A 23,884-nucleotide genomic window follows, 5' to 3' on the forward strand; every position below is an offset into this window, starting at 1 on the left:
TCCAGCACAGAGATCACAGATATTAATGAATTAATTTCTTGATCTATCTTCTAGGTCCCGATAGCAATTTTTATATACCTACACTTGCCTTTGTATGTGTGTATGTTGGGGGGTTGCCTCTTATGGCAGAATGTGAGGTCCATTAGGGCATAGTCTGTGTAGAAATCTTTAGTCTGTCTCTTTGGCAAATTCCAGGTGCCGCCCACATACATGTATACAAACGTGCCAAATGTAGGAGCATAAAAAGTGCATAGAGTAGATGCAATGTGTTTATTGAATGAGTTACATTTGTAGAGGAATGGTTAGAGAAATGACTTCATAGTGTTATTTCCAGCCAAGGTACAATAACGATTTGATTTTCCCTGAAAATAGTGTAAGATAAAAAGCAGATAATAATGCTTACTGGATAGAATAATTATACAAATATTAGGCATTTTAATGACTCCAGTTCTTATTTCTCCAAATGACATATTTAGCACCATTTTTGTGCTTTCTCCATTGCCAATTTCTTTTTAAGAAGGACAAACACACATGCAGCTCTAATCATTTAGATATGTCTGGATTCTTGGAAACTTGACTACCCTATGTTCTCCTGCAAATGGACCTTGAGAGCTTGTTTGGATGTTGTAGCAGGGAAGCACAGCTGCTCCTATACCTTTAACCTAAGAAGGGTTCTCCTCTAAGGAGAAGCAGTGATAAGAGCGGAAAATGACACCCATCTAGCAAGCCAGATCAGTTGAATCAATCCTAACGATCACTGGGTTAACAGATGTCGTAGCCAGACAGTCATCACATCTTCGATTGCCAATTATTATTCCATACCATTATTATAGCTCATTTTTTATATTGTTCCTGAAAATACAATAATGTTGGCATTATCACTTTAAACAAGGTACTGAATAAAGACAGGGCCTCATACGCTACTACAATGGGAGAGATTTTCAAATCTCTCAAATAACGTTTTGGCAACATTCACTGTGCTTATTTATCATTGTGATCACAAGAAAACAGCTTCCACAAGATGCGTTTTCTTCTCTAGAGTGATTCCTCTAGGTTTTTGTTTGTTTGGTTTTTGGTGGATAACCTGTATGTTACTTCTATTAAACATTCCCTTCCTCCATTCCCCAAAGCCCTTCATTATTGGAATGAACACACTAACACAAACAGACTCATCCTGCTCTTTTCCTGGCAACGGTTAATTGGAAATTGCAGAATCATAAAATAAATAAGGCCAATCTAAAACTAAGGTGTAAAAACAGCATCCTGGCTGTCTGGGCCTCTGATTATTTTCTATTCAACTCCCTTACTACTTCTCAGGACCTGTTGGGTTTAGAGGACACTTAAAAAGGTAGTCCATCCTCCAACTTTGCAGCCTCCTCACTGCTCTTTAATCCAGGAGCCCCAGCCCATTCTCACACCCCTAGTGCTGTTGATGCAAAAGTGAATGGCAGGTTTGACACCTGGAGAATCCACCCTGATGTTGTCAGACCCTGGTCTATTAGAGTGGAGACCATGCAGCATCAGCCTTTGAAAGAGCTGGAATTAAGAAAAAAGCAATGTGCCAGTGACACTGGACCGGGAAGAGACCTCAGAGCTAGTTCTGATCCTACCACTACCTTATTCTGTGACCCTTGGCTAGCCTCTCAGTCATGGTGTGCTTCAGGTTCTCCATCTGTAAAGTGTTGAATTTTTTGCACTCTCCAGTACAGAAACACCAATAACATGTGGCTGGTTATTTGAATTTAAATTAATTAAATTTTAACAAAGGTTCAGTTCCTCATCCATTTCAAGTTCTCATTAGCAACATATGGCCAGTGTTTGCCATACTGTATGACACAAAACTCAACATTCCCATCACTGTAGAAAGATACAGTGAACAGAACTACCCCGGATTATCTCTTCAGATTTGCTCTAGGTTTTTATTCTGAGTTTTATCAGCAAATAAAACCAAATCTTGTTTTACCTTCTAGACTGTATATTCTAGACTGTGTTTAAAGTATATCTGACCAATTTATTTCCTCCTGAGGCTTATATACAATACATTGATCAAATTTTACTCTAGTTCTGAGCAGTGCCCCTACTATATAAGACAGAACAAAAAATAAGGCTAAGTAGGTAGAAAGAGATAAAGCAAGTATTCCCACGAAATAGAGAAAACTAGAGACATTTCAGGCATATACCTGGTTTGTTGGGCAATGCATGGACCCATATATTTCTAATTCAGGCCTCAGGCAAAGTGTCTTTCCCTATGTTCAATAAGATTAATAATGCTTTCATCCCTAGGCTCTGGAAATAAGAGGGTACATCAGACCCTTGAATGGCCCTTTTAGGAGAGAAATTGTACTATAAAAATCCAGGACTTAATTCATATTTGCTTCCTCTCTCTCTCTCTCTCTCTCTCTCTCTCTCTCTCTCTCTCTCTCTCCCTCTCTCACTCTTTCCTGCACTCTTCAGCTTTTCCATCTCTTTAGACATCTGTCTAAGGTGCATCATTAAAGGAAGGACCACAGCAGCACTTGGACAGCTCCAGTGACTTTAATTGTCCCACCTCCTCATAAAGGGAAGTTGCTTACCTACACTTTGTTGTAGCACAGGGGCCTGAGATCTGGATTATTAACTTTAAAATGGACTGAGTCCTGAGAAAAGCCATTCATTGTACAAACTTTCAGTTATGCAGGGTAAATAAGTTCTGAAGATGTACTGTATTACATACTCAAAATTTACTAAAAGAGTAGATGTTTTATGTTTTAAGTAGATGTTTAAATGTTCTCACAACATTTAAACAATAAATAAAGGTAGCTATGTGAGGTGATGGATATATTAATTAGTTTGATTGTGGCAATCATTTTACAATGTATACATACATTGAAACCTCACGTTTTATACCATAAATATATATTAATAATATTTCTTTTGTCAGTTATACCTCCATAAAGCTGGGGAATAAAAAGCCATTAATTGGAATGTATTCTGGTGACAAGGCAAATTTAATGAATTTGTGCCTCTCCTTAGGGACAGGCTATTTTCCCTGACTTGCCATATGGGTCATATGATCCTCACACTTGCCATTGGGTTGTGTGTGGCATGAGTAAGAGCAGTGGTTTCAAAACAATGATAAGTTTGGTTATGTGACATGTAATCCCAACACTTCGGGAGGCTGAGGTGAAAAGACTGTTTGAGACCAGGAGTTCAAGACCAGCTTGGGGTAACAAAAGGAGACCCACATTGTCTATAAAAGTAAATTAATTAGCTGGGTGTGGTGGTGCGCACCTGTAGCCCCAGCTACTTGGGGAGGCTAAGGTAGGAGGATCACTCGAGCTCAGGAGTTGGAGGCTGCAGTGAGTGAGCCATGATCACACCACTGCACACCACTCACTCTGAGGTGACAGAGTGAGACCTCATCTCTAAAACCACACACACACACACACACACACACACACACACACACAAAATGATGATAAAGTAGTTCTTATAACCACCAAAATATAATGGGCATCCAGAAAGGTGAAGGAGCCTTGTTCCTGCTACACGATTGGAGTGTTCCCTTTTAGAAAACCCGTCCTATAGAGCATGGTGGTGCCCAAAGCCTGGAGCTCAAAGCCAGACACCTGGGTGGAGGTCCTTGAGCTGCATGATACTGTCTCCAAAACTCACTTATCTGACCTATGAAATGAGAACAATAAAAACTACTTTTCTGTATTCTTCAATGGATTAAATATGGTTACATAAATGAAACAGTGAATTCTAACCCCTAAATACATACAAGCTCCCATCAGATTGTTATTGTGACTCTTCTTCTTGTTCAGAAATTCCAAATATTTTCAAAGTATAACTTTGAATTTCATATTTCAACCCTTCACAGACTCTTTTTCTGATTTGGCCAAGGAGTTTAGATGACCCCTGTGATTTTCTTTAATATTAAGTATGTAAGCTCCTTTCATGTCTTTAATAGAGTGGATTTTTTTTCATTTCTAACCACTCCATAGTTCATGTGGCACATTGCAGCTTTTCAATTTGTCAAATTTGTTTAATTAGCCAGGACCCTGCCAGGTTGGTTTTTGTCAGCTGTATAACAGCCTCTGTGGGTGGCTTGCAAATCTGTGATCAGGGTTGTTTTTTTTTTTTTTAATCATTTTTCACATTTCTTTCCTTCTTTAATACAGTTGAAGGAGAGACTATATGAGCAGGAGGCAGTGGTGGGGGTGGGAGTAGGAGGGTAACAGGCTGTGGCATTGGGAAGAAAGATGTGAGTAGAGCCAAGTATGAAACCACTGGTTGGCAACTGGCTTTCGGACAAGAGTTACAAATTGATTACAAGTAACGGTTGGAATCCCAGGTCTGAGATCCAGGTTTATGTATGTGTTGAGGATGGGGTAGAGTTCTCCTTGAGCTGCTTATTTACTTCAAGACCCATGTTTCACTTGCACACCAGAACCTTCCTAGGTAAAGATTTGACATTGTTCCCTTTGAATCTTCTATTTGGTGCTTTGCTAAATGTATAGCCAGGAGTAAAAGCATTGATCTGGTTACCCCAAGGGATGTTTTAGGCCAAAAAAGATAGAGGTTTAAAGAGATTTTAGAAACATTTATGGGCAGTGGATTCTCAGAGGGATATTAGGGAAGCTTGCAAGGAAGGGTGGGGGTAGTTGGAATGCACCCTTTCCTTATGGTTTGTAAATGTTTTGAAGTACAAATGTGGATGCCCTAAAAGATGTCAATGGGAAACTATTAATAAAATATACTTTTATAATAGTCTCCCTGTGTGATTGTTGCCTTTTAATTTAAAAAAAAATAAGACTATGTGGTAAAATCCAACAATTAGATTGGATTGATGTTTAACAAATACTTAGTCTACAATATCTTCCACATATGAATCAATAGCTACTTGTGCCTTATACTGACAAGTGGCTATTTACACCAGGACACAGAGGGATCTGCTTTCCTGGGTTTCACACAGGATTGAAGCTTTATAGCATGCCTGTGGGGCCACATTTTTGTACATACCACTGGTCCCCAGTGTTCCTATTGAGTTTAGAATATTCTCCTTCTTCATCAAATATCCTTTTAGAAAAAGATATGCTTCTCACTTGTGCTGCATTTTTGCCATTGTTAATATGGAATACAGATGCTATTTGTTTTCCATTATTTGGAGGAATTGCAGAGAAAAACGAATCTGGGGAGAGGAGTGACTGTCCAGGCATTCAGAAATACTCAAACTATTAGGGGCTTGGAATACTTGGAGGGGGCTTTCTGAATCAATTTCACTGTGACTTAGTAGTGATTTTGATGTTGTTAAATTTAGTCTGCTACAAAGAATTTGATACCTCTGTTGGTTTATTTTGATTTTTATTGAGGGGTGTCTGGTGTGGGGGACGGTAGAGAGGGCCTGTGTTCAGTAGTTAGACTGACATCTTGTGATAGATTTGTTAGTTAATTTCATGTGAATGGGACAAACCATTTCTCTTTCATCCCCCGGCACTGTGATTCTAAGATTGAAATAGCTGTTTCAGAGGAAAGACAATTCCATGCAAATCATATCGGATGGAGTTTCAGGTGTGTTAGTGGCCTGGTACCTTATTTTTACTGAGCTCAGGAATAATGAGAGAGCAAAGCTTATAGACAAGTTGTTCACCAGAGGTTTCTTTAATAGATATTGCTTCTTTATTCCCCAGCAATTGAGCCGTTGTCCCTTCTAAAAGCAGTTGTCATGAACTCCTCGTTACCATTTATCTTAATGTGATAAGTGTAAACTACAAGAAAGCTATCATGTTTGAAAAGCTATAGCAGCCCTCAGAAATGGAATACTCACGCCTTGTGTAATTCTTTGAAAAGGCTTAAACTGAGGATTGCGTGAAATGTATCCTTCTGTCCGCCTTTGCCTAGAGTTGTCATTCTCTGGTACCTTTCACTTATATCATAAGCTGGCTTTCTAAAGGACTGCTATGTTGATGCATCGACAACGTATTTCTCCAACAATGTGAAATCAACAAATCTTTTTGGTAATTTCTGAAGCATGATAACAAATTGTACATTATTCTCTAAAAAAAAAAAATAGAAAAAAATCAACTCTGATAGGGTTATTTTAATTCTACTTTGAATGGTAACTGGTAATTGTTATTACTTTACTGTCATTCCAATTATGAATACTCTAGCTACCTGGAGTACCACCAGACCCTGTACCTAGACCTAGTCTAGCCTTCTGGCTGTTAGATGCCTTGCAGGGAGTAGACACTCAATAAATGTTTTCTGAATGAATGAAATTAAATATAGATTATTAGATATGGTGCTGGAGGAGAAGCCAATGAAGGTGTGTGAGTTTTATAACATCGGCTTGCCTGAGCTGGTGCTAAAGAGCAAACTGGAAGGTAACCATTGAGAAACATCTCATGCTGTGAGGATATAGCATGCCATTCCATCTTGTGAAGTGACTAAGAAAGAATAAAAAATTATGGCTGTACTATTATGAAAGCCTAGCGAATTATCTCAAATCAGTATATTTTAAGTGATGGTTGTTGGATGTAGTTGATGGGAAAATAATTTGAAACAGAAGAGCTAGAAGGTCAGTAGTGGCAGTTAAAAATAACTTTTGAAAGGAGCATCTTTTTAAGAATGTAAGAAACAGCTTCATCATGTGTATACCTATGTAACAATCCTGCATGATCTGCACATGTACCCCAGAACTTAAAGTATAAAAAAGAAAAATATACATAATTATTGTTTTAAGTTATGATAATAAAGCTCTCAAGTGGGATTTTTTTTTTTTTTTAAAAAGAGTGTAAGAAACCATTTCAAGGGTTAGAAATGTTCAGAACTGGCCCTCAAGAAACTTCAGAACCCTGAGATACCTGAACTGGACCACTTAGCAAAAGCCCTCTATCTTGATTCCCTTTTTACTACTGCTCTTTGCAAAACAGTTTCTCAGTGGCCACTTCTTACATTTCTAACATTTGAACTTGTGTTAATTTTGCCTGTATCAAACAAGGCAAACAATTCAGTGTTGTTCAATCTGATAATATTTCCTAGTGAGGTGTCCAGTCTTTTATTCTGACTGGTTCAACCTAATTTACACAGAGATGAAGGCCATAATAAAGATTAAAATTTAGGAGGCAATCATGTGTTTAGGGAGTCAAATCTCTTTAGTTAGATGGGCTGTGGCCTCAGGTTGCTGCTGCCGAAACCTTTTGCCTAACTAAAAGTCTGGTCGAATTCTGTCCAGTATATCACTATAGTGTTCTGTTCCCCTGTAGTTACCTTTGGAGACCTTTCTTTGCAGTGTCTGAATGTAGAATGCCCAAGGAGTAACTTGGCCAAAAAAAAGTGCAAGAATAGGCCCTGCACATGGTCATATATGTTCCTGTTATATTTAGTGTGTGAAATGGAATTGATTGCATCTGACAATGGCAAGAAGACGGCTTGATTGATTGCCTGATTGAGTACACAGTGGAGATTCAGAATACTGATCACTATACTTCCCAATTGTACATTATAATTAGGGCTCTTTTTCAATGGAAACTTGGTTTCGGGGCTGCCAGGATGAAGGCAGCCAATGTGAGCTGAACTTTTTGCATGTACAGTCCTGGGTCCGAAGGAGAAAATTTCCAGATTCCCTTAAACAACTGCCAGCACTAAACAGTTTGAATAAAGAATTTAATTATTTATTTGAAGAAACACTGCCAGGGTTTTTATACCACACCATTGAAATAATAAGTTAGCGTTAGAAACTTTTAATAGAATTGCATGTTGTGTTGACCCATTGTTGTGCCATGATTGAGAAGTTATGTTTAACATAACAGTTGATTTTACACTTCCTCTCTATGAGCACTTGCATGGAAATCAGAGGAGCAATCTCAGGAGACAGTCTTGACAGCATTCCAAACAGAAGAATATTCATTCAATTGAATGGAACAGAGTTTTGACCACTAGAGAAGCTTGGCAGGAATGGTTAGTGATCAAGCCCAGGAAAGTCTATGGTTCCACTGTTGTTAGACTTTCTAAGAGCTGCGAAAACAATCAGACAAATTGGGCTGTTAGCTGTCTCACTGTGAAACAATAGGCTCCCCTCAGCGTGTTCCCCCCACCCCTATTCCTGGGAGAATGATAAATTTCTTTAGCCAATTTAGTCAGCCATGTTTATATGTCATGCAAAACAACTGCTCCAGATTTAGTTTTGCATTTTCTCATATGTATTTGACTTTACAGCGGTAAAGTGTGTAATTATCTGATTAGGTAAGGCAGTTGGTTCACAACCCCCACTCCACCACCTTTTAGGAATCCCTTTTCACTGTTCTAGGCAGAGGCCATTTCACCTTCAGAGATTAACTGCTCACTGCTTTCTAAGGCAGTAGGCTCCATGGTTGGAAAGTTCACATGATTGGAAATTCTTAGTTTGAGCTAAAATTGGTCCCCTGACAACTTTACTTATACAGCCAGTCTTAACCTCTTGGTCCACAAAGCAGTCTCAAACCTCTTTCACATGAAAGCCTTTCATGGATTTAAAGACACTCCTCACTCTCCCTTTTCTGTGGACTAAACTTTCCCTGTTTCTTTAATGTGTATGTATACATGAGATGAGCGTTCCAATCTGTTATCATTCTGGTAGCTGTCCCTTAGAGATACTTCAGTATTCCCATACCCCCACTGAGATGGGACATCTAGGAGAGCGCTCTGAGAGGGCCCAGAGAGGAAAAAGATCAGTAGCACTTCCCGTATGCCCTACTTCCTTCCAAGGGGAATTTCATTTGGAACAGCCAAGCTCCCTGACCCTGGGCAAAGGGCCCCTGTCCTTCAGAAGCCTGCCTGAGAGGGATTAGTAGAGAAGCAGGCAAATTCCTGTGTCTGTAGAGGCTGCACAGCAGTGTGGCTGCACTCTGGTACACCACACGGGGAGCAGCAGCCTGTGCAGATCACATCCAGCCTGTGAATCCTTTTACAAACGTGTAGCTCCCTCCATGGGCCCATCATAACCCTACTCCTGCTATTGTTGTCCATTTCCTATTAACAGCCCCACTGCTGTTACAGATAAGGGTGCTAATGCCCCTGCCTGGCTTTGCTGTCCTATCAGGGAGAAGCAGAATGTCCTACAGGCTGGTTAGCAGTTGATAGCAGATTGAGGGCCCAGGAAGGATTTGATTGCTGCCCTCCTGAACTCTAGCCCCAGGGCAGCCCTTTCTCTGCATCCTAAGGGCCCTGTTGCATTATTCCCTCACAACCTGGTGTTCAGCTGCTTCATTCCTCCATTTCTGGTTCCTCACAGAACTGTCAGGAACCATGGATACAAAGGTCCTAACTCATTCATTCAAACAAATTAGGTTTTCTGGTGAGTCATTAACACCACCTCCCCAACACACACATATCTGTTTTTGTAAATGCATGAGGGCCTTTACATAAAGAAACAGATTCAACAGTCTAATAAGAAGGCCTCATTCACATACATGGGACATGTGGATTAAACGTTTTCAGGTTTACTTTAGTTTTGGAGAAGGAAAGATGCTGATGTTTCTTCATCCTTAGTCTGTGATGGCTTGTAAAGCTACTCGGTAGGATGCCTCTTGGGAGTACACTATCTGGAGAGCAAAACTAAAAAAGAAAAGAAAAAAATGAAGGAAGAAAGGAGAGAGGGATGAAGGAAGCAAGGAAGGGAGGGCCCCTCCAATGGAAATCAGAGACCAAGGTTAGTTACCATGACTCAGTTACCATGACTTGTCAGTTATGTACTTCTGATTCCCTGTGAAAATATTAATAAACTTGAACTGATTTTGCAGATGTATTCTTCTATTCAACCATATTTTTATTTGAGCCACTCAGCTATTCCCATCTATTCTTAATCACAAGAATTTGTGAATACTTTCAAAACTGTATTTATTACATTATTGGTATTTCAGTAGAGGGAAGGGAGAAAGGTGTATACAAGCCCCATCTTGAGCCTTGCGTAGATCCCAAGCTGCCTGGTTGCTGAGCCAAGGCATGCAGGCTCATACTGGGAATGCATAGCCATACCTGTTGGGCTGGTAGCAATGAGCTTTGAATGTGTATAACACTATATGGTTTCCAGAGCCCTTGCAGACTTATCAGTTTGCTTTTCCTTATGTCAAGCCCCTGCAGTAGACAGAACATGTAGAATCAGAGATTAACAGTATTCCTAACTGGAAGCACTAAAGGCCATCCAAGTCAAAGGCCATATGTTATAAGCAGGAAAGCTGAGGCCCAGAGCAGAGAAGTAACTTGACCAGAGCCGCCTAGGTAGCTTTTTGCAGAGCTAGACTTGAATTAAGCCCTCCCTATCTTAATACTTAGTCCAGGTTACTTTGGGGACTCTTTCTGACTATAACAACATCAATGAAATATGTGAACTATCATCATCATTTGCCTTCATTAAGGTGGCCATTTGAAAAATTGCCCTAATCACCTCTTCAGTTTGAGCTCTTTATGGTAAGTACCTTAATATTTATGCTTAACCCAAACACATTATTTGAACAGCTGCTATATGCCAGGTATAATGATAGCCCCTAAAAGGAATACACACACACTCACCCACACACACTGGTTCTCTCACTTCTGGTGGCTTTCCCCACCACCTTGTTCTCTGCATCTTTGCTCATTCCCCTCTCAAGGTGATTTGCTTGTCAGGCAGTGAGCTCTTCAAAGAGAGGTACTTGACTTTATCATTTCTATGTCCCAGTGACTGGCTTATAATGGCATAACATTAAAAATTACTAGAACAAATGCAAAGAATCCACCAAACAGATCTGCCATTTGCTGTGTGACCTTGGACAAGTCACTTTACCTCTTTGTGCTTCGATTCCTTATCTGTGAAAAGGGTGTGAGGCTAATCCCTGCCTGTTTAGTTTTTGGTACAAAAAGACCAACTAATTACTTACTACACACTAAGCAGGAGAGATGCAAAGGTGAATAAGGTAAGGCTTGTGACAACATACGAGTTACTTGAGAGAACAGCAATTCAGGTAGCTGTATGGTAGGTGAGTACAGAATCCATTTCAGATTAGCAAACCCTGGAACACAGACTGTCTTCTGCCCTTCGGCCTGTCGCATACCGAGCTTTTGTGTCTAAATTGAGCAAAGCGAGGGTACCTGCAAGTGGTTCTGGATTTGTTTCGAGTCCTAGCCGTGAGCTATGGTATAGATAATATGGTGGAAATTGAACCTTTTGTGATTTTGTGGGGTTTGACTTTGGGGTCTTCATATCACATTAATATAAGTGTCTTCCTATTACTAGAAATTATGTAGAATGCTCTATCACTTATGAAACCTATTCTTTGCCAAATACTAAAAGATTAAACGGTATTCCTTAGTCTTTTCTTCATTATCCATGTTAGTCAGTCTTACAAAGTGGGAGACATATTTCTTATAGTGGAAGAGTGTGCACTCTTGTACCAGTAGCCAACATTTACTTACTACTAAATGTAAGGCTGTGTGTAAGTAACCTCAACTTGTGGAACCCCCATTTCCTCAGTTGCCCATTGGAAATATGAATTCCTTCTCTCTCTCTCTCTCTCTCTCTCTCTCTCTCTCTCTCTCTCTCTCTCTCAAAGGATCAAAGGATCCCAAACATGAAGTAGTGCTTCTTTGTGGAAGTTCGGACTAATCTCAAGTGTGTGTGTGTGTGTGTGTGTGTGTGTGTGTGTGTGTGTGTGTGTGTGACTGTGTGTGTCTGTGTGTGTGTGTGTCTAACTTATTTTTGTTAAAAGAGAAGTGATTCCTGGTATTGTGTGCAGGTAGTCATCATTGGATCCTATTGGTAAAAGCTGTGGCAACATTTTGGGAGCAGGGGCTCATCCCTACCTGATTACTGGGTGAAGGATTACTAAAGCTGGGAAAGAATGCATAGGTGTCCTTATCTTAGGAATAGCAAGAACATAAAATGTATTAATATCCTTCAAGTGTTAATGAAAAGGATAACAATGGAATATCTGCTGTGAACGTGCCACACTTTACAAGTCTGACTCATTTTGAGAAGTGAAAGAGCTTGCTTCAAAGTCTTTTGCAGAAGATATTCTTTCAGGAAATTATATTCCTTTAACTACATCCTGCTACTGTAATCAAATGCATCAGCGGTAACGTGGACTCAGTGTGCTGTTTCATGAAATTTCACGGTTTCAAATACAGTTTGAAATCAGTTGTAATTGAAAATGCAAAAGTTTGTGCAGTTTCATGTAGATTGGCCAACAGGGCGGTGCATTCCACTCGTAATTCAAGATAATCAGATTCTGCCTCAGAGTAAATACGGAAATCTAAGGGAAAAGCTACACCTTTGAGAAGTAACTTTATTTTTCCCAGTGTCTGAAACACCTTTTAATAAACCTAGAGGCACACCTCTAAAATCAGTGGTGAAACTGGATAAAACTAAGCCTCTAATCAATTTAGGCATATCCAGTAGTTTCTGAAAACAGACAACACTCCTTTTTTAGGCAGAGGCTTACTGCTCTTTTTTTGACTCTGACTAAATATGAACTATATTTTATTTATTTTGAAATAAATATATTTTGACAAAAATATATACTTACAGGGTAAAACAGGATGTTTTGATATGTATATACATTGTGGAATGATTAAATGAAGTTAATTAACATATTCATCACCTCACATACTTTTTTATGGTGGGAATATTTAAAATCTCTCAACAATTTTCAAGTATACAGTACATTATTACTATTAATAACTATAGTCACCATGTTATACAATGGATCTCCAGAACTTACTCCTTCAAAATGAAACTTTGTATCCTTATACCAACATATCCCCCATCCCAAGCTATATATTTTGAATGATCTGACTATTTTGGAGACGAGCGAGCCTTAATCAGGAAAAACCATCTAAATTTTAAAAGACATCATTGAGGATTTTAAAAACTCATAGTAATTAGAATTCAGGTTTAAACTGTTGTCACATAGAGTTAATTTGGGGCCAGTTTTGATGAATATATAAGTAGGATTTGTCATAAATGTTATCAACTAGATACAAATGCACAACTCAGAAACACTTGGAAGTAGTCTATCTCTTAAGTAGGTTAAGCATCTCCTCTAAATTGTGTATGCATTTTTAATGTACTTACCTCCTCCTTTTTAAATAGTGCTAGGTAAAATTCCATCTTTGTCAGAATAATACTTACAAATTCTGCTTCAGCAGTGCCACTGTGAATGAATCTGTGAAGTATCTCTTTGCATTACAGCTCTTCATACATCAAAGACTCTTTTTGAACTGAGTAATTATAGAAGGAAAAAAAATACCTTGTTTTAGTGCTAGCTGAGAGTTCTTATTATTATCTTTGAAATGACTAATTATGTTACTTATAAAGACTGGAAAAAAAAAACAAGTATTATGAAACTTACTCACTTAAAAAGACTTTCATAAACTTTGATCCCTTCATCCCTCCCCAAATCCCTCCTTTATTTCTATCATGACTTTTGTTTAATGCCTAATGTTTATATATGAAAATGATGACTCCAACACATACTGACTCCTGCCTTCTTCACAAAACTTATCATCTTTCTGTTGCTGGGATTCTGAGCATGTAATTTAATTATCTTTGTTCTTAGGGTAAAGCATGTTGGCCACGTGCCCTAAGACTCAAGTAAGATTTGAACAGCACCTCTTCCAAACTGAGTATTTGAAAGAGCTGCTGATAACAGAGAGTGGGAGCCTCAGGGGCTTTTCCTATTTTAAGAGTTGGATTCACAAATACACTGTCTATGTGTATGGCTGTGTAAAACCGAGCTACAAATCACATAGTAGCCTTCTCTGTGAATGAGAAAGAATTCTCCTCAGCTGCTTCATCTTTGCATTGGAAAACCCACAATATGTGCATCACATGTCACTAACGGTTGGACTGTATCAAGAGAAGATGAGTAGCAGAAGGAAGTGACAGTACTGTCCTCCCTTGAGCTGACAGATCACAACTGGAATAGGACACCATTAGTTAGAAATGCCCCAGGCAATCTGGAATTCCTCCTGGAAGCCCCAAAGATAGTGACAGAGTACAGAAACTGAGCATTAGAAGAAAAGTTGAAGGTTCCCAATAAATGATTGAAGAAGCTGAGAATGTCTCAGCCTGGCGAAGAGACCATGTAGATAGATTACAATCTTCCAACAGCTCAAAGCTCATCATTCAAAAGAAGGAGGAGATGCATTCTGTGCAGCTCCAAAGTACAATCTATAGGTAGAAGTTCCTGGGTGACAAGTTTTTAGCTCACAACAAGGGAGAGCATCTGCTGGATGGTCCAAATGACTTTAAAATCACCTTAAAAATTAGGTCAATTGGCCGGGCATACTGGCTCACATCTGTAATCCTAGCACTTTGGGAGGCCGAGGCAGGTGGATCACCTTGGCCTGGCCAAGATGGTAAAACCCCTTCTCTACTAAAAATACAAAAATTAGCTGGGCATGGTGGTGGGCACCTCTAATCCCAGCTACACGGGAGGCTGAGGCAAGAGAATTGCTTGAACCTGGGAGGTGGAGGTTGCAGGGAGGCGGAGATTGCAGTGAGCCTAGCTTGCGCCACTGCACTCTAGGCTGGGTGAAAGAGCAAGACTCCTTCTAAAAAGAAAAGAGTAAATTAACTTAGTAATTATAAAGAACCTACTCTGTTTACTGCCAAGAAAGGGCTTGATTTTCTATGTGCCCGGAAATAAAGTTGCTTTATTTTTCCCCATCAGGAGATGACCCATTCCTGGCCTACTCCTCTCACTGCCATGCATACTGCTGGACACTCTGAGCAGAACACATTTTCCATCCCAGGACAGGTCAGTTCTCCTCCTTCCTGCATTTTTCTTTGTGTTATTTTAATTATACCAGTCTTCGAACTGGATTCTCAGTGACAGAAATGGCCTTGGTCTTCCAGTGCCATAAAATCTAGACTCTCTCTCTCACCCCTCAGAATAGCAATATGAAGATCATTTTTATTGAAAGTGAGTCTTTAAGATAATATACACACAGATACTGGCATGCATATCTTACTCCATAGGGTATTGTCTAAGTCACTGTACCTAGAACGGATGAATCAGAAATTGGAGGACTCATCCCTTAAGAAATATCAAATAGATGATGGAACAACAACATTCAAGATTTTAAAGTTACAAAACCTGTACTCTTTAGTGAACTGATTTTCATTTTTATCACTTTCCAGTTCTTGCTCACAAGAAGATGGATCTTTACAAAACACCACATCACATTGACAGAGCTTTTTATTCTACAGTTCTATTGTTAAATGTTTAATATTATTTTTATTTACTTTCTCCCAGTAAGATTTGCTTCATTGTCAGCAGTTTTTAAAATGCCTAGACATGGCTATTCTAACATGCTTTAAAAATATATATAATGTCTTCCTTCCCCTATTCCTTTCTTCCTTCCATCCATTTATTCAGAAATTATTTACTGAGAATATACAGTGGACTTAAAGTTAGGGGTGAAGAAAAGTCCTCTACATGTTATCACATAGATCACAAAACAATGTAGTAAATGTCTTTATAGAGAAGATAAGACTCAGAGTAATATCTAACACTCCCTTGGGGAGTTGAAGAAGTGCTCACCACTGATGTGGCAGCATTTAGAGGATGATTAAGATGCTGATGGGTGAAGAAGGGCCGAAGAGAAGAATACAGCATGCAGAAGACTAGTGTTAGCCAGGTCATGAGAGATGAGGGATCATGCTGTTATGCATGGTGATATAAGGTCTCAAGTGGCAGAATTAAAGTTTGTGTGATGAAGAGTGGAAAGAGAGGAAACCTGGGCAAGTAGGCGCGTCTTTGGAAAGCTCCTCAGATACCACCTGACGGAGCTTGGACTTTATTTGTAGAAGGACAAACACCCAAAGGAGAAACACTTAGGTTTTAGGGTAATGATTTTGACAATAACATTGGTCCAAATCTTGATTAATGATCTTCCTTCACCTATGAAAGAGGTCAGAACTAAATGAACAGTTAGCTCACTGTCCCTGTATGGGTGTATGCTATTCCTTTTTGCATTCCCACTCACCCTTTTTAGACTTCTGTGACTTACTGTCCTCCCTAGCATCGAGTCCAGCAAAGGGAGCTCTCCATCCAGTTCAGGTCCAACACTTGGACAGCAATTGCAGTGTTTTCAGCTGGGTTCTCCAATTTTGGAGATAATTTGTGCAAGTTGCAATTTTGACATTTACAAGTATATACAATAGAACTGTTGTTTAAATGGGCTTTTGTAGTAAGTGCACAATTTAGAATCAGGCACAATTTGCATTTTCTGTCTATTGTCTGTGCTACCATCAACCCCATAATAAATGTAGAAGCAAGTGGGCTAAAATGGTGAAAGCAAGAAGTCTATACATTCACTCCTGTTTCGTTTGATTCCTACCGAAATGTTGGTTTGAAAGAAAAGTACGTTGTAAATAACAAGCAACACATGTAATGGTACCATGTGCCTCATGTCATCATTTTTTGTGGATTCCTTTGCTATTGGTTTTCACCTGTCAATTTTCTCAGCACCTGTGCCTCTAGAAGTGTTTCTCCTTCCTTGCCGCCTGTGATTTGCAAATGAGTGGGAATCAAGTAGTCAAGCATTTTAGATTCCTTTGTCAAAAGACAGTTCTCTATCAGGGAGAGCACAGAAGCCCCTGAGCAGCAAACTATATGGGCTTTGTGACAGACAGCTCTTTCTCTAAGAGGCCTTTTCTGCCTCTTACTGAGTTTGTGGTAGTCTTCTGGAGTGGTGATGTTGCCAGAAGACAAATCTCTTGAGCAACAGAACCATAGTAAATAAACTGGGAATTTCACTTTTGATTAAAGCAAAGTGTTATAGTTCTTCCTTATTTTTTATAAAACATAAAGAATACTGTGAGCCTAGTTCATCTACAGAAAGTCAACATTAGGCTTAATAAATAGATTACTTGGAACAGTGATTGATAGAACTAATTCTTGTATTTACTTGAATTCATTGTCTCCAGTTTTGGAATACCTGCCTTGTGGTTTGTACTGTTTTTCTTCCATCCATACAGTGCCATGTGTGCCCTAAACATTACTGTAATGCTTCTGCCTTCAAGTTTTGTCAGTATCCACACAGGTGTGCCAGACTCCCAGCAAGGCAGTATGTGCAAATCTGGATTTCTCGAATCAGTGAATGAATTGTGTATAGTGTGACTTTCAAATCAAATTTAACTTCCTTTAAATAACATTTGAGATTGCTTCCTATACTTCAACAGACTTGCAATGCAGTTTTAAGAACACTTCTTATATACAAAATGAGGTACATCTGTGCAATGTGTCATAGAAAGTTGGATCTGTTTCTATAAAAGGGAAAAACTGAGCAAATCTATTAATTATGATCTTGTTTACAGTTTTAAAACGAACACAATTGTTTGACTCAAACCCTCTTTACTCTTTTAGAGACATCGTTTTTCAGCTACTTGAGAAATTATACACTTCAATTTCACACATATGGGTCATTTGTCCCCATGTTACACACAGTTCCAAATAGATACCAGTCTTACTTATAATTTTGATTAAATGGCAGTTATGATCATGTTGCAGCAGGTTTGGCTGGCAAGTATTTATCCTTCAAATAGAACTATAGACAGAAGCCTAACTAATGGAATTGTTAACAGCAATTTCCTATTTGCAAACATTAGTCAACTATATCTTCAGCAATGATTAATACACTGCTGTTCTCCTTGTGTCATTTAACTAATGTTTGTATCATATATGTTCTTCCTTATAGGAATCGCAGCATCTGACCCCAGGATTCACCTTACAAAGTAAGTGGTTTTGAAAAATCCTTCTTAGTCCAAACATCCATGTCTTCTGCTCCCTCACTTTTTCCTTTTTCCTATTCAAAATCATTAAAACATGAAAGAACAACCATAACAAAAAGTTATTTTAATTGTTAATTTTTAGCTCTCAGAAGTAAGTGAGGCCGGGCAAAGTGGCTCACGCCTGTAATCCCAGCACTTTGGGAGGCCGAGGCTGGGAGATCACGAGGTCAGGAGTTGAGATCAGCCTGGCCAACATAATGAAACCCCATCTGTACTAAAAATACAAAAATTAGCTGGGCATGGTGGTGCACACCTGTAGTCCCAGCTACTCGGGAGGCTGAGGCAGGAGAATCACTTGAACCCGGGAGGCAGAGGTTGCAGTGAGCCGAGATCACGCCACTGTACTCCAGCCTGGGCAACAGAGCGAGACTCCATCTCAAAAAAATAAAAAGAAAAATAGAAAAAGAAAAAAAGAAGTAAGAAGATGCAAAGTTTGTCTGTCTGTACCTGACCTTTTTCAGTTAACATAATGACTTCCATTTCCATGATAGATCTAATTGGTTCCCTTTTTTTTTCATCTGTTACTTATCACAAGAAGATAACTAGGGGGATTACATGTTTGGAGATTAATTCAGAATAATCTTTTGACAGTAGAAACATGAACAGTAATTGTTTATATCTTTTCTTTTCAGAGTGGAATGACCCAACCACCAGAGCTTCTACAAAGTCAGTATCTTTCAAATCGTGAGTGGTTGGATTTCCAAATCAGGCCTTTTGGGGGATATTTGTCAAGAAAACAGGGTCTTAGTGTTGAGCTAATCTTGTTCTTTCCTCTGCACCTTGGAACTATGAACCTTGACTCATAACAATATGTAGTTTGGTTGGGGTGTAGGGAGAATCAGATTTGTCATCGTCTTAGTCTGCTTGGAGTGCTATAACAAAATACCATAAATGACATGACTTATAAACAACAGAAATTTATTTCCCACAGTTCTGGAGCCTGAAAAGTTTGAGATTAATACACCAGCATAAAGGGCATCTTGTGAGGGACCATTTCCTCAAAGAAAGCTGTTTTCTTACTCTAATCCCACATGGTGGAAGAGGTGAGGGGTTTGTCTCAGGCCTCCTCTTATAAGGGCACTAATCCCATTCATGCGGGTTCAACTCTCATGTCATGATCCCCTCCCCAAATACCCACCTCCTAATTCTATCACTTTTGGAGTGAGGATTTTAACATATTAATTTTGAAGTGATTCAAACAGATTATAGTGCCCATAATAAGTAACAGTAAAATTAATGAGATCACCATTAGGCTCTCTAAGTATGTAGACACAGACCAGGTTGATACCTGGGATATGAAAACAACTGTGATTTCAGTGAAAAAAGAAATCTCTAGATGGTTTGTTTCCCACATTTTAACTAGTTGTTCAAACACTGTATAATTTCAGGTAAAGACATTATTTTACAAAATATTCAGCCACCACTGACTGGAATGGACAAGGGACATAGAATCTAAGTAGCCATGATTGCACATGAAATGTTGAGTGAATTGCTATGGCTAGTCAGCCCATGACCTCACTATTTACAGGTCATCAGGTGCCTGTATATTGAAGACAAACAAGGGCATCCAGGAAGAGCCCAGAATAAGATACTACATGATGGTGGGTTGAAGTTCTGAAGCCAGGGCCCTGCAATTCACTCAGCACTGTCTTCATTTTTTATTAATGCTAACTGAAGGAGGGGTTTGGAGAAACCAATTTCCTCAGATTAACTATTGTAGATTTTCTAATATCCATTTGTCCAAGAGAGTATCAAGGGAGTATTTCTCTCACAACTTCTTTCATACCTAATAATAGAAAATGGAAGTCGACTTTTCTGTGTAATAGGCACATAGTTGCAATTTGAAATAATTTATGACATTAGTGGCCTAATGGTACACTTGAAGTGAATTGCTCACCTTTTGGAAGATCATGAATAATTGCATGAAACAACTGGGAATGACTCCCAAATAGACTGAGGATTTGAGAAAGTCAGTGGCATTTCTAAGTTCTTGGTGCAGTGCAGTAGCAAAGCCCCAAAGCCCTGACCCCATCAGTGGTCCATTTATTTGGTTTTCTAGACTGATCTGTGCCTTTTAATTCAAAGTCCATTTTCAACAACCAATAATTCTCAATTTTAAGAAGCAAGAAAAAACGAAAGAAGGGGATAATAAAACCATAATTCTGAATTAAGGACCAAATTATATGAAAACACAAAAATCAAAGTCATCTTTGATACTGTACATTTCAGCTTTTCTTTAATCACATTTTGAATTGCCCTTCCCCTTGTTACTCTAGGAAACAATAGATCTAATCCTCCCTGCCTTCCCTCCTGCCTTACTTCATCCCCATTAAAAAGTCAATAAGATTCACACACACACACACACACACACACACACACACACACACACACACGTGCGCGTGCATTAAAAAATCAACACGTTTCCAAACTTGAAAAAATATAAAAATATGTTTTCTAGTGTAAAATTATCTTACTCCTAAAGCAAGACTATTAGGCTCCTACTGTGAAATATGTTGCTTTCCGTATATATCATAGAATGCAATGTTTCAGCAGTTTGTAACTAACAGAAATAAACTCGTCAATTGTGGTTTATAGTTAGAGGCTGCATTTCCAGAGAACAGCACTTCATAGCAGAGTAATATATAGTGTAGTCAATACAACTAAAATACCCTATAGGAAGCATCAGTAAAACTAGAAGACACTGAGTCCATTTTATGAATGAGCTCCTCTCTTTTTGTCTGTTTGATCTAAAGTCTAAGCACTGCCCATCAGATTTTATCTGGAAAAAGTTCCCTTCTTATGATAGGGTATGGGTTTAACATGGGACAGATCAGAATTGTAATAAAGTTATTTTTGTTTTTAGCTTCCAAAGTATCTGCTTAGCCATTACTATCATTCTCCCATATTTAACTGCAGTGTGCTTTTAAAACTACCTCGTAGGATTTTCCATTTGGCAGAGCAATCCTCCCAGTGATTAAGATCATTCTGAGTATAGACAGACTGCTAATGCCTTCACCTTGGTGAGGAGCAGCCTGTAAGTCAGCCATGCAGCAGGAAAGACCCAAAGCCAGAAAGTGTCCTAAGCACACTCCTGACACTTAGTGCAGTCAAGAGAGATTAGAGTCTTGTAAGGCAGAATCCCTTAATGACTGGGACACTTTATTACTTTTCCTCATCTTGGCCTGTTTTCCCTGGTTGACAAAACACAGATCTTCCAATGGAGTATGCATTGTTTATAAGGACTACACACATGGGCACCAGGTCTGAAAACATTGGCCACAGTATGCCTGAGTATAAACTTGGAACTAGCAGTCTCCCTCTTTCTTTTTGACTATATTGCTCTGTCTGAGCCTGACCCCAACAATATGGCTGGTTTTTTGGAACACTGGGTATTTTCCTTCTCAGTATACTCCATTGGCATACAGTGCTTTTTATCACTATCTGTTCATGCCGTGACATCCTACCCACTTCAGCTGGAACTCTGAATGCTTATGAGGCAAGAGTACTGAACGGGGGAAGTTTGGAGACCTAGGTTTAATCTCCCCTTTTGTGTCAGTTGTGGTATTGGCGGGGAAAGTACTGACCTAGGATCCAGAAGATACGAGGTTAAATCACAGAAGAATTTATTTTTGTTTCAAAGTATACAGATAGTCTCTTAAAGGAAATTAAATTAATGAGTATATGTGTCTACCCTTGCAGATATACCTACAAACATTTGTCAGTGTTCAAATTTAAGTAGTTATACTCTTTAGTAATTAAATCTAGCAACATAAAAATACATTTAACTTTAATCATGAATACTTTCTGGAGGAGAAAAGACCAGAAGCTTCTATGAATCTGAGCCATGTTAGGGTCTTGAAACAGCCCCCACCTAGGTCTTCTAAATCAAATGGAGTTTGTAACCTCCCCAAAAAGATGTCTCTGTCCCAAAAAAGAGGGCGAAGCATGGCATAACAAGGTGAAATTGCAGTTCTCAGGTCTGTGGAGTTGTATGTTTACACAGTAATATGTCTGTCTATTCTGTCTCAAGATCTGTTTATTTCAATGACAGGATTCAGGCTCTGAATGGAATCACCAGTCATTGTGTTACCTTGTAGTTACGTAATGAATTTATTAACGGGCAATGAGGAAGAAAACAGAAACCAAACTGAAGAACTTGTATTTTCTCTGTTCAGTTGGACTGACTTATCCAGTGGATTATAATGTCTTGCCACTTACCTGTCAGTTCAGTGGCCTTCCAAAATGCTTGACCTTGTTGGTCTTTTATGGACAATCATAGGTAGGAAAATATAAGGTGTATTAAATCACCCTGAGAAGGATTTTCAGTCAGCTTCCCTGAACTCAAGGGTGAACATCCAGTTAGTTCTCAACTTCAGTTTTGTGACTACTGTTGAGGGGATGGCAGCTCCAAATATCAAGTTCCTTTGTAAAACTTGGTTGTTATCATTAGGACTATGTCCAGGTGGAAACCATCCAGACACCCATTTAACTGAGCAGCTCCTGTGTTTTAAACCATGATGTCGAGAATGGCTGGATAGTTTCCATATAATCTTAATATAGCTATAATGCTTTTTTTTCTTTCCATAAAACCAGTTCCCCGACTTATGGTATTAACTATATGTTTTAAAACATCCCAACTCTGGATTCAGAGAGTTGATGGAAGGTCTTATGGAGACAGACTGGTTGAGGTCAGCCTGAGTTTACATGTGGGTGGTTGTTATGCATGTCTCATGAAGACATCCTTGATTCTAGCACTAGTTAGAAAGAAAGGGCGCTATACTATCACAAGAATGACACACACAAAGAATAATTATTGTGCTGTTGACAGCAGGTGCCACATGCTTTTATGTACATTGCCTTATTAAGTGTTCCAGCCATTGTGGAGGTGCTACAAATTATTCCCATCTTACAGGTAAGAAAAGCAAAGCTAGAATAACAGTCCTTCTTTCTGAAGTGCACCCAGTCAGTAGAAAGACAAACTGGTCATGGCCACTTATTTTGAATGGATATTTTGGCTATAAACCTACAGAAGAGCCCCCTGAGTCACAATGTTCCTTAGTGAGAAAGTTTGAATGCAGGCCGAGGTCCCTGAGAGTTCAAAGCTTCCTTTCATCCTGCTGAGTTTCCCTTCCCCACGGGATTTGATAAGTTCAGGGATTTAGTATGCCAAATTTGTCCTTTTGTACCTGGACACAACATTCCCACAACCTGGTGGGATATAGTCCCACAAGAAATTATACCTCTCTGTTTTCAGTGGGACAAAACTGGGTCAAATTGTTTTATTTAAATGAAATTCCATTATTTCTAAAGTTTTCTGTAAGTGCTATGAAAATTTCATTACCAAAGATAATAGAAAAACTGCGAGAATGTTTTCCAGATTGCTGTAACCAATACCGGAACTACATTATTTCTTAGATAAATTTTGAAAATATTTTTACTAAAAGAAATAATTCATATTCATTACAACCCTGGCCATCCTTTTACCAAACTTTCATCATTGAAAATGTTTCCTTTGAGATTTTGATTTAAAATTTAAGAACCACAATGCATTATTACAGAGCAATGACCAACTCTCTAGCAATTTCATATATTCTTCCCCATGTAGATGTTTGATCTGCTACTTAGATGCAATTTTGGTAGCAAAGTGACTGTGTAATGGGGCAATGGAAAAAATGACTGTTATTTTCTTAATCAGATTAATTCTTAATCAGAATTTTTGATTTGGTACTTGGAATTTAAAAATACAACTCATCAGTTTGAGACTTACAAAAGCCAAACTAACTCTCCTGATAAAGTGGTAATCTTGGTAACTTTACTAGTTGCAGCCATTCTGGTTTTCAAATAAGTATACCAACTCTTGCTTTTAACTTGTCTTGTATGCCCTGCATCTCTGAGCTTGCCAACTTTTCCTAAGGACTTAATATATTTTTGGAAGTCCTCCACTGCATCGGGGCAGCCACCTGGGAGTAAAGAAAACAAAATTTGGCAGCCTGTTCAAGCTGTGAATTAAAGGTAATTCACAGTTTGAAATGAATCAGCGTGAGGTCCTTAAGAAGAGTAATCAGACATCAAGAGGATTTTATGTTGAGG

General features: G+C 38.9%; 1 protein-coding gene across 4 annotated transcripts in view; it reads left to right on the forward strand.

Moving 5' to 3' along the window:
* Window positions 1-23,884, forward strand: part of AFF2 (AF4/FMR2 family member 2) — a 497,371-nt gene that overhangs the window by 324,785 nt on the left and 148,702 nt on the right. For 2 of the 4 annotated variants that reach the window (XM_032256129.1, XM_032256127.1), the window contains exons 5-7: window positions 14,670-14,756; window positions 17,701-17,737; window positions 18,427-18,460. In XM_032256129.1, coding sequence (XP_032112020.1) covers window positions 14,670-14,756; window positions 17,701-17,737; window positions 18,427-18,460 — 158 coding nt within the window. The remainder of the gene's footprint in view (window positions 1-14,669; window positions 14,757-17,700; window positions 17,738-18,426; window positions 18,461-23,884) is intronic. The other 2 variants (XM_032256130.1, XM_032256131.1) reach the window with 1 other exon arrangement.

This window comes from Sapajus apella, unplaced genomic scaffold (assembly GCF_009761245.1).
Source record: "Sapajus apella isolate SASKATOON/1434 unplaced genomic scaffold, GSC_monkey_1.0 scaffold93, whole genome shotgun sequence".
In the NCBI taxonomy this organism is placed as follows: Eukaryota; Metazoa; Chordata; class Mammalia; order Primates; family Cebidae; genus Sapajus; species Sapajus apella.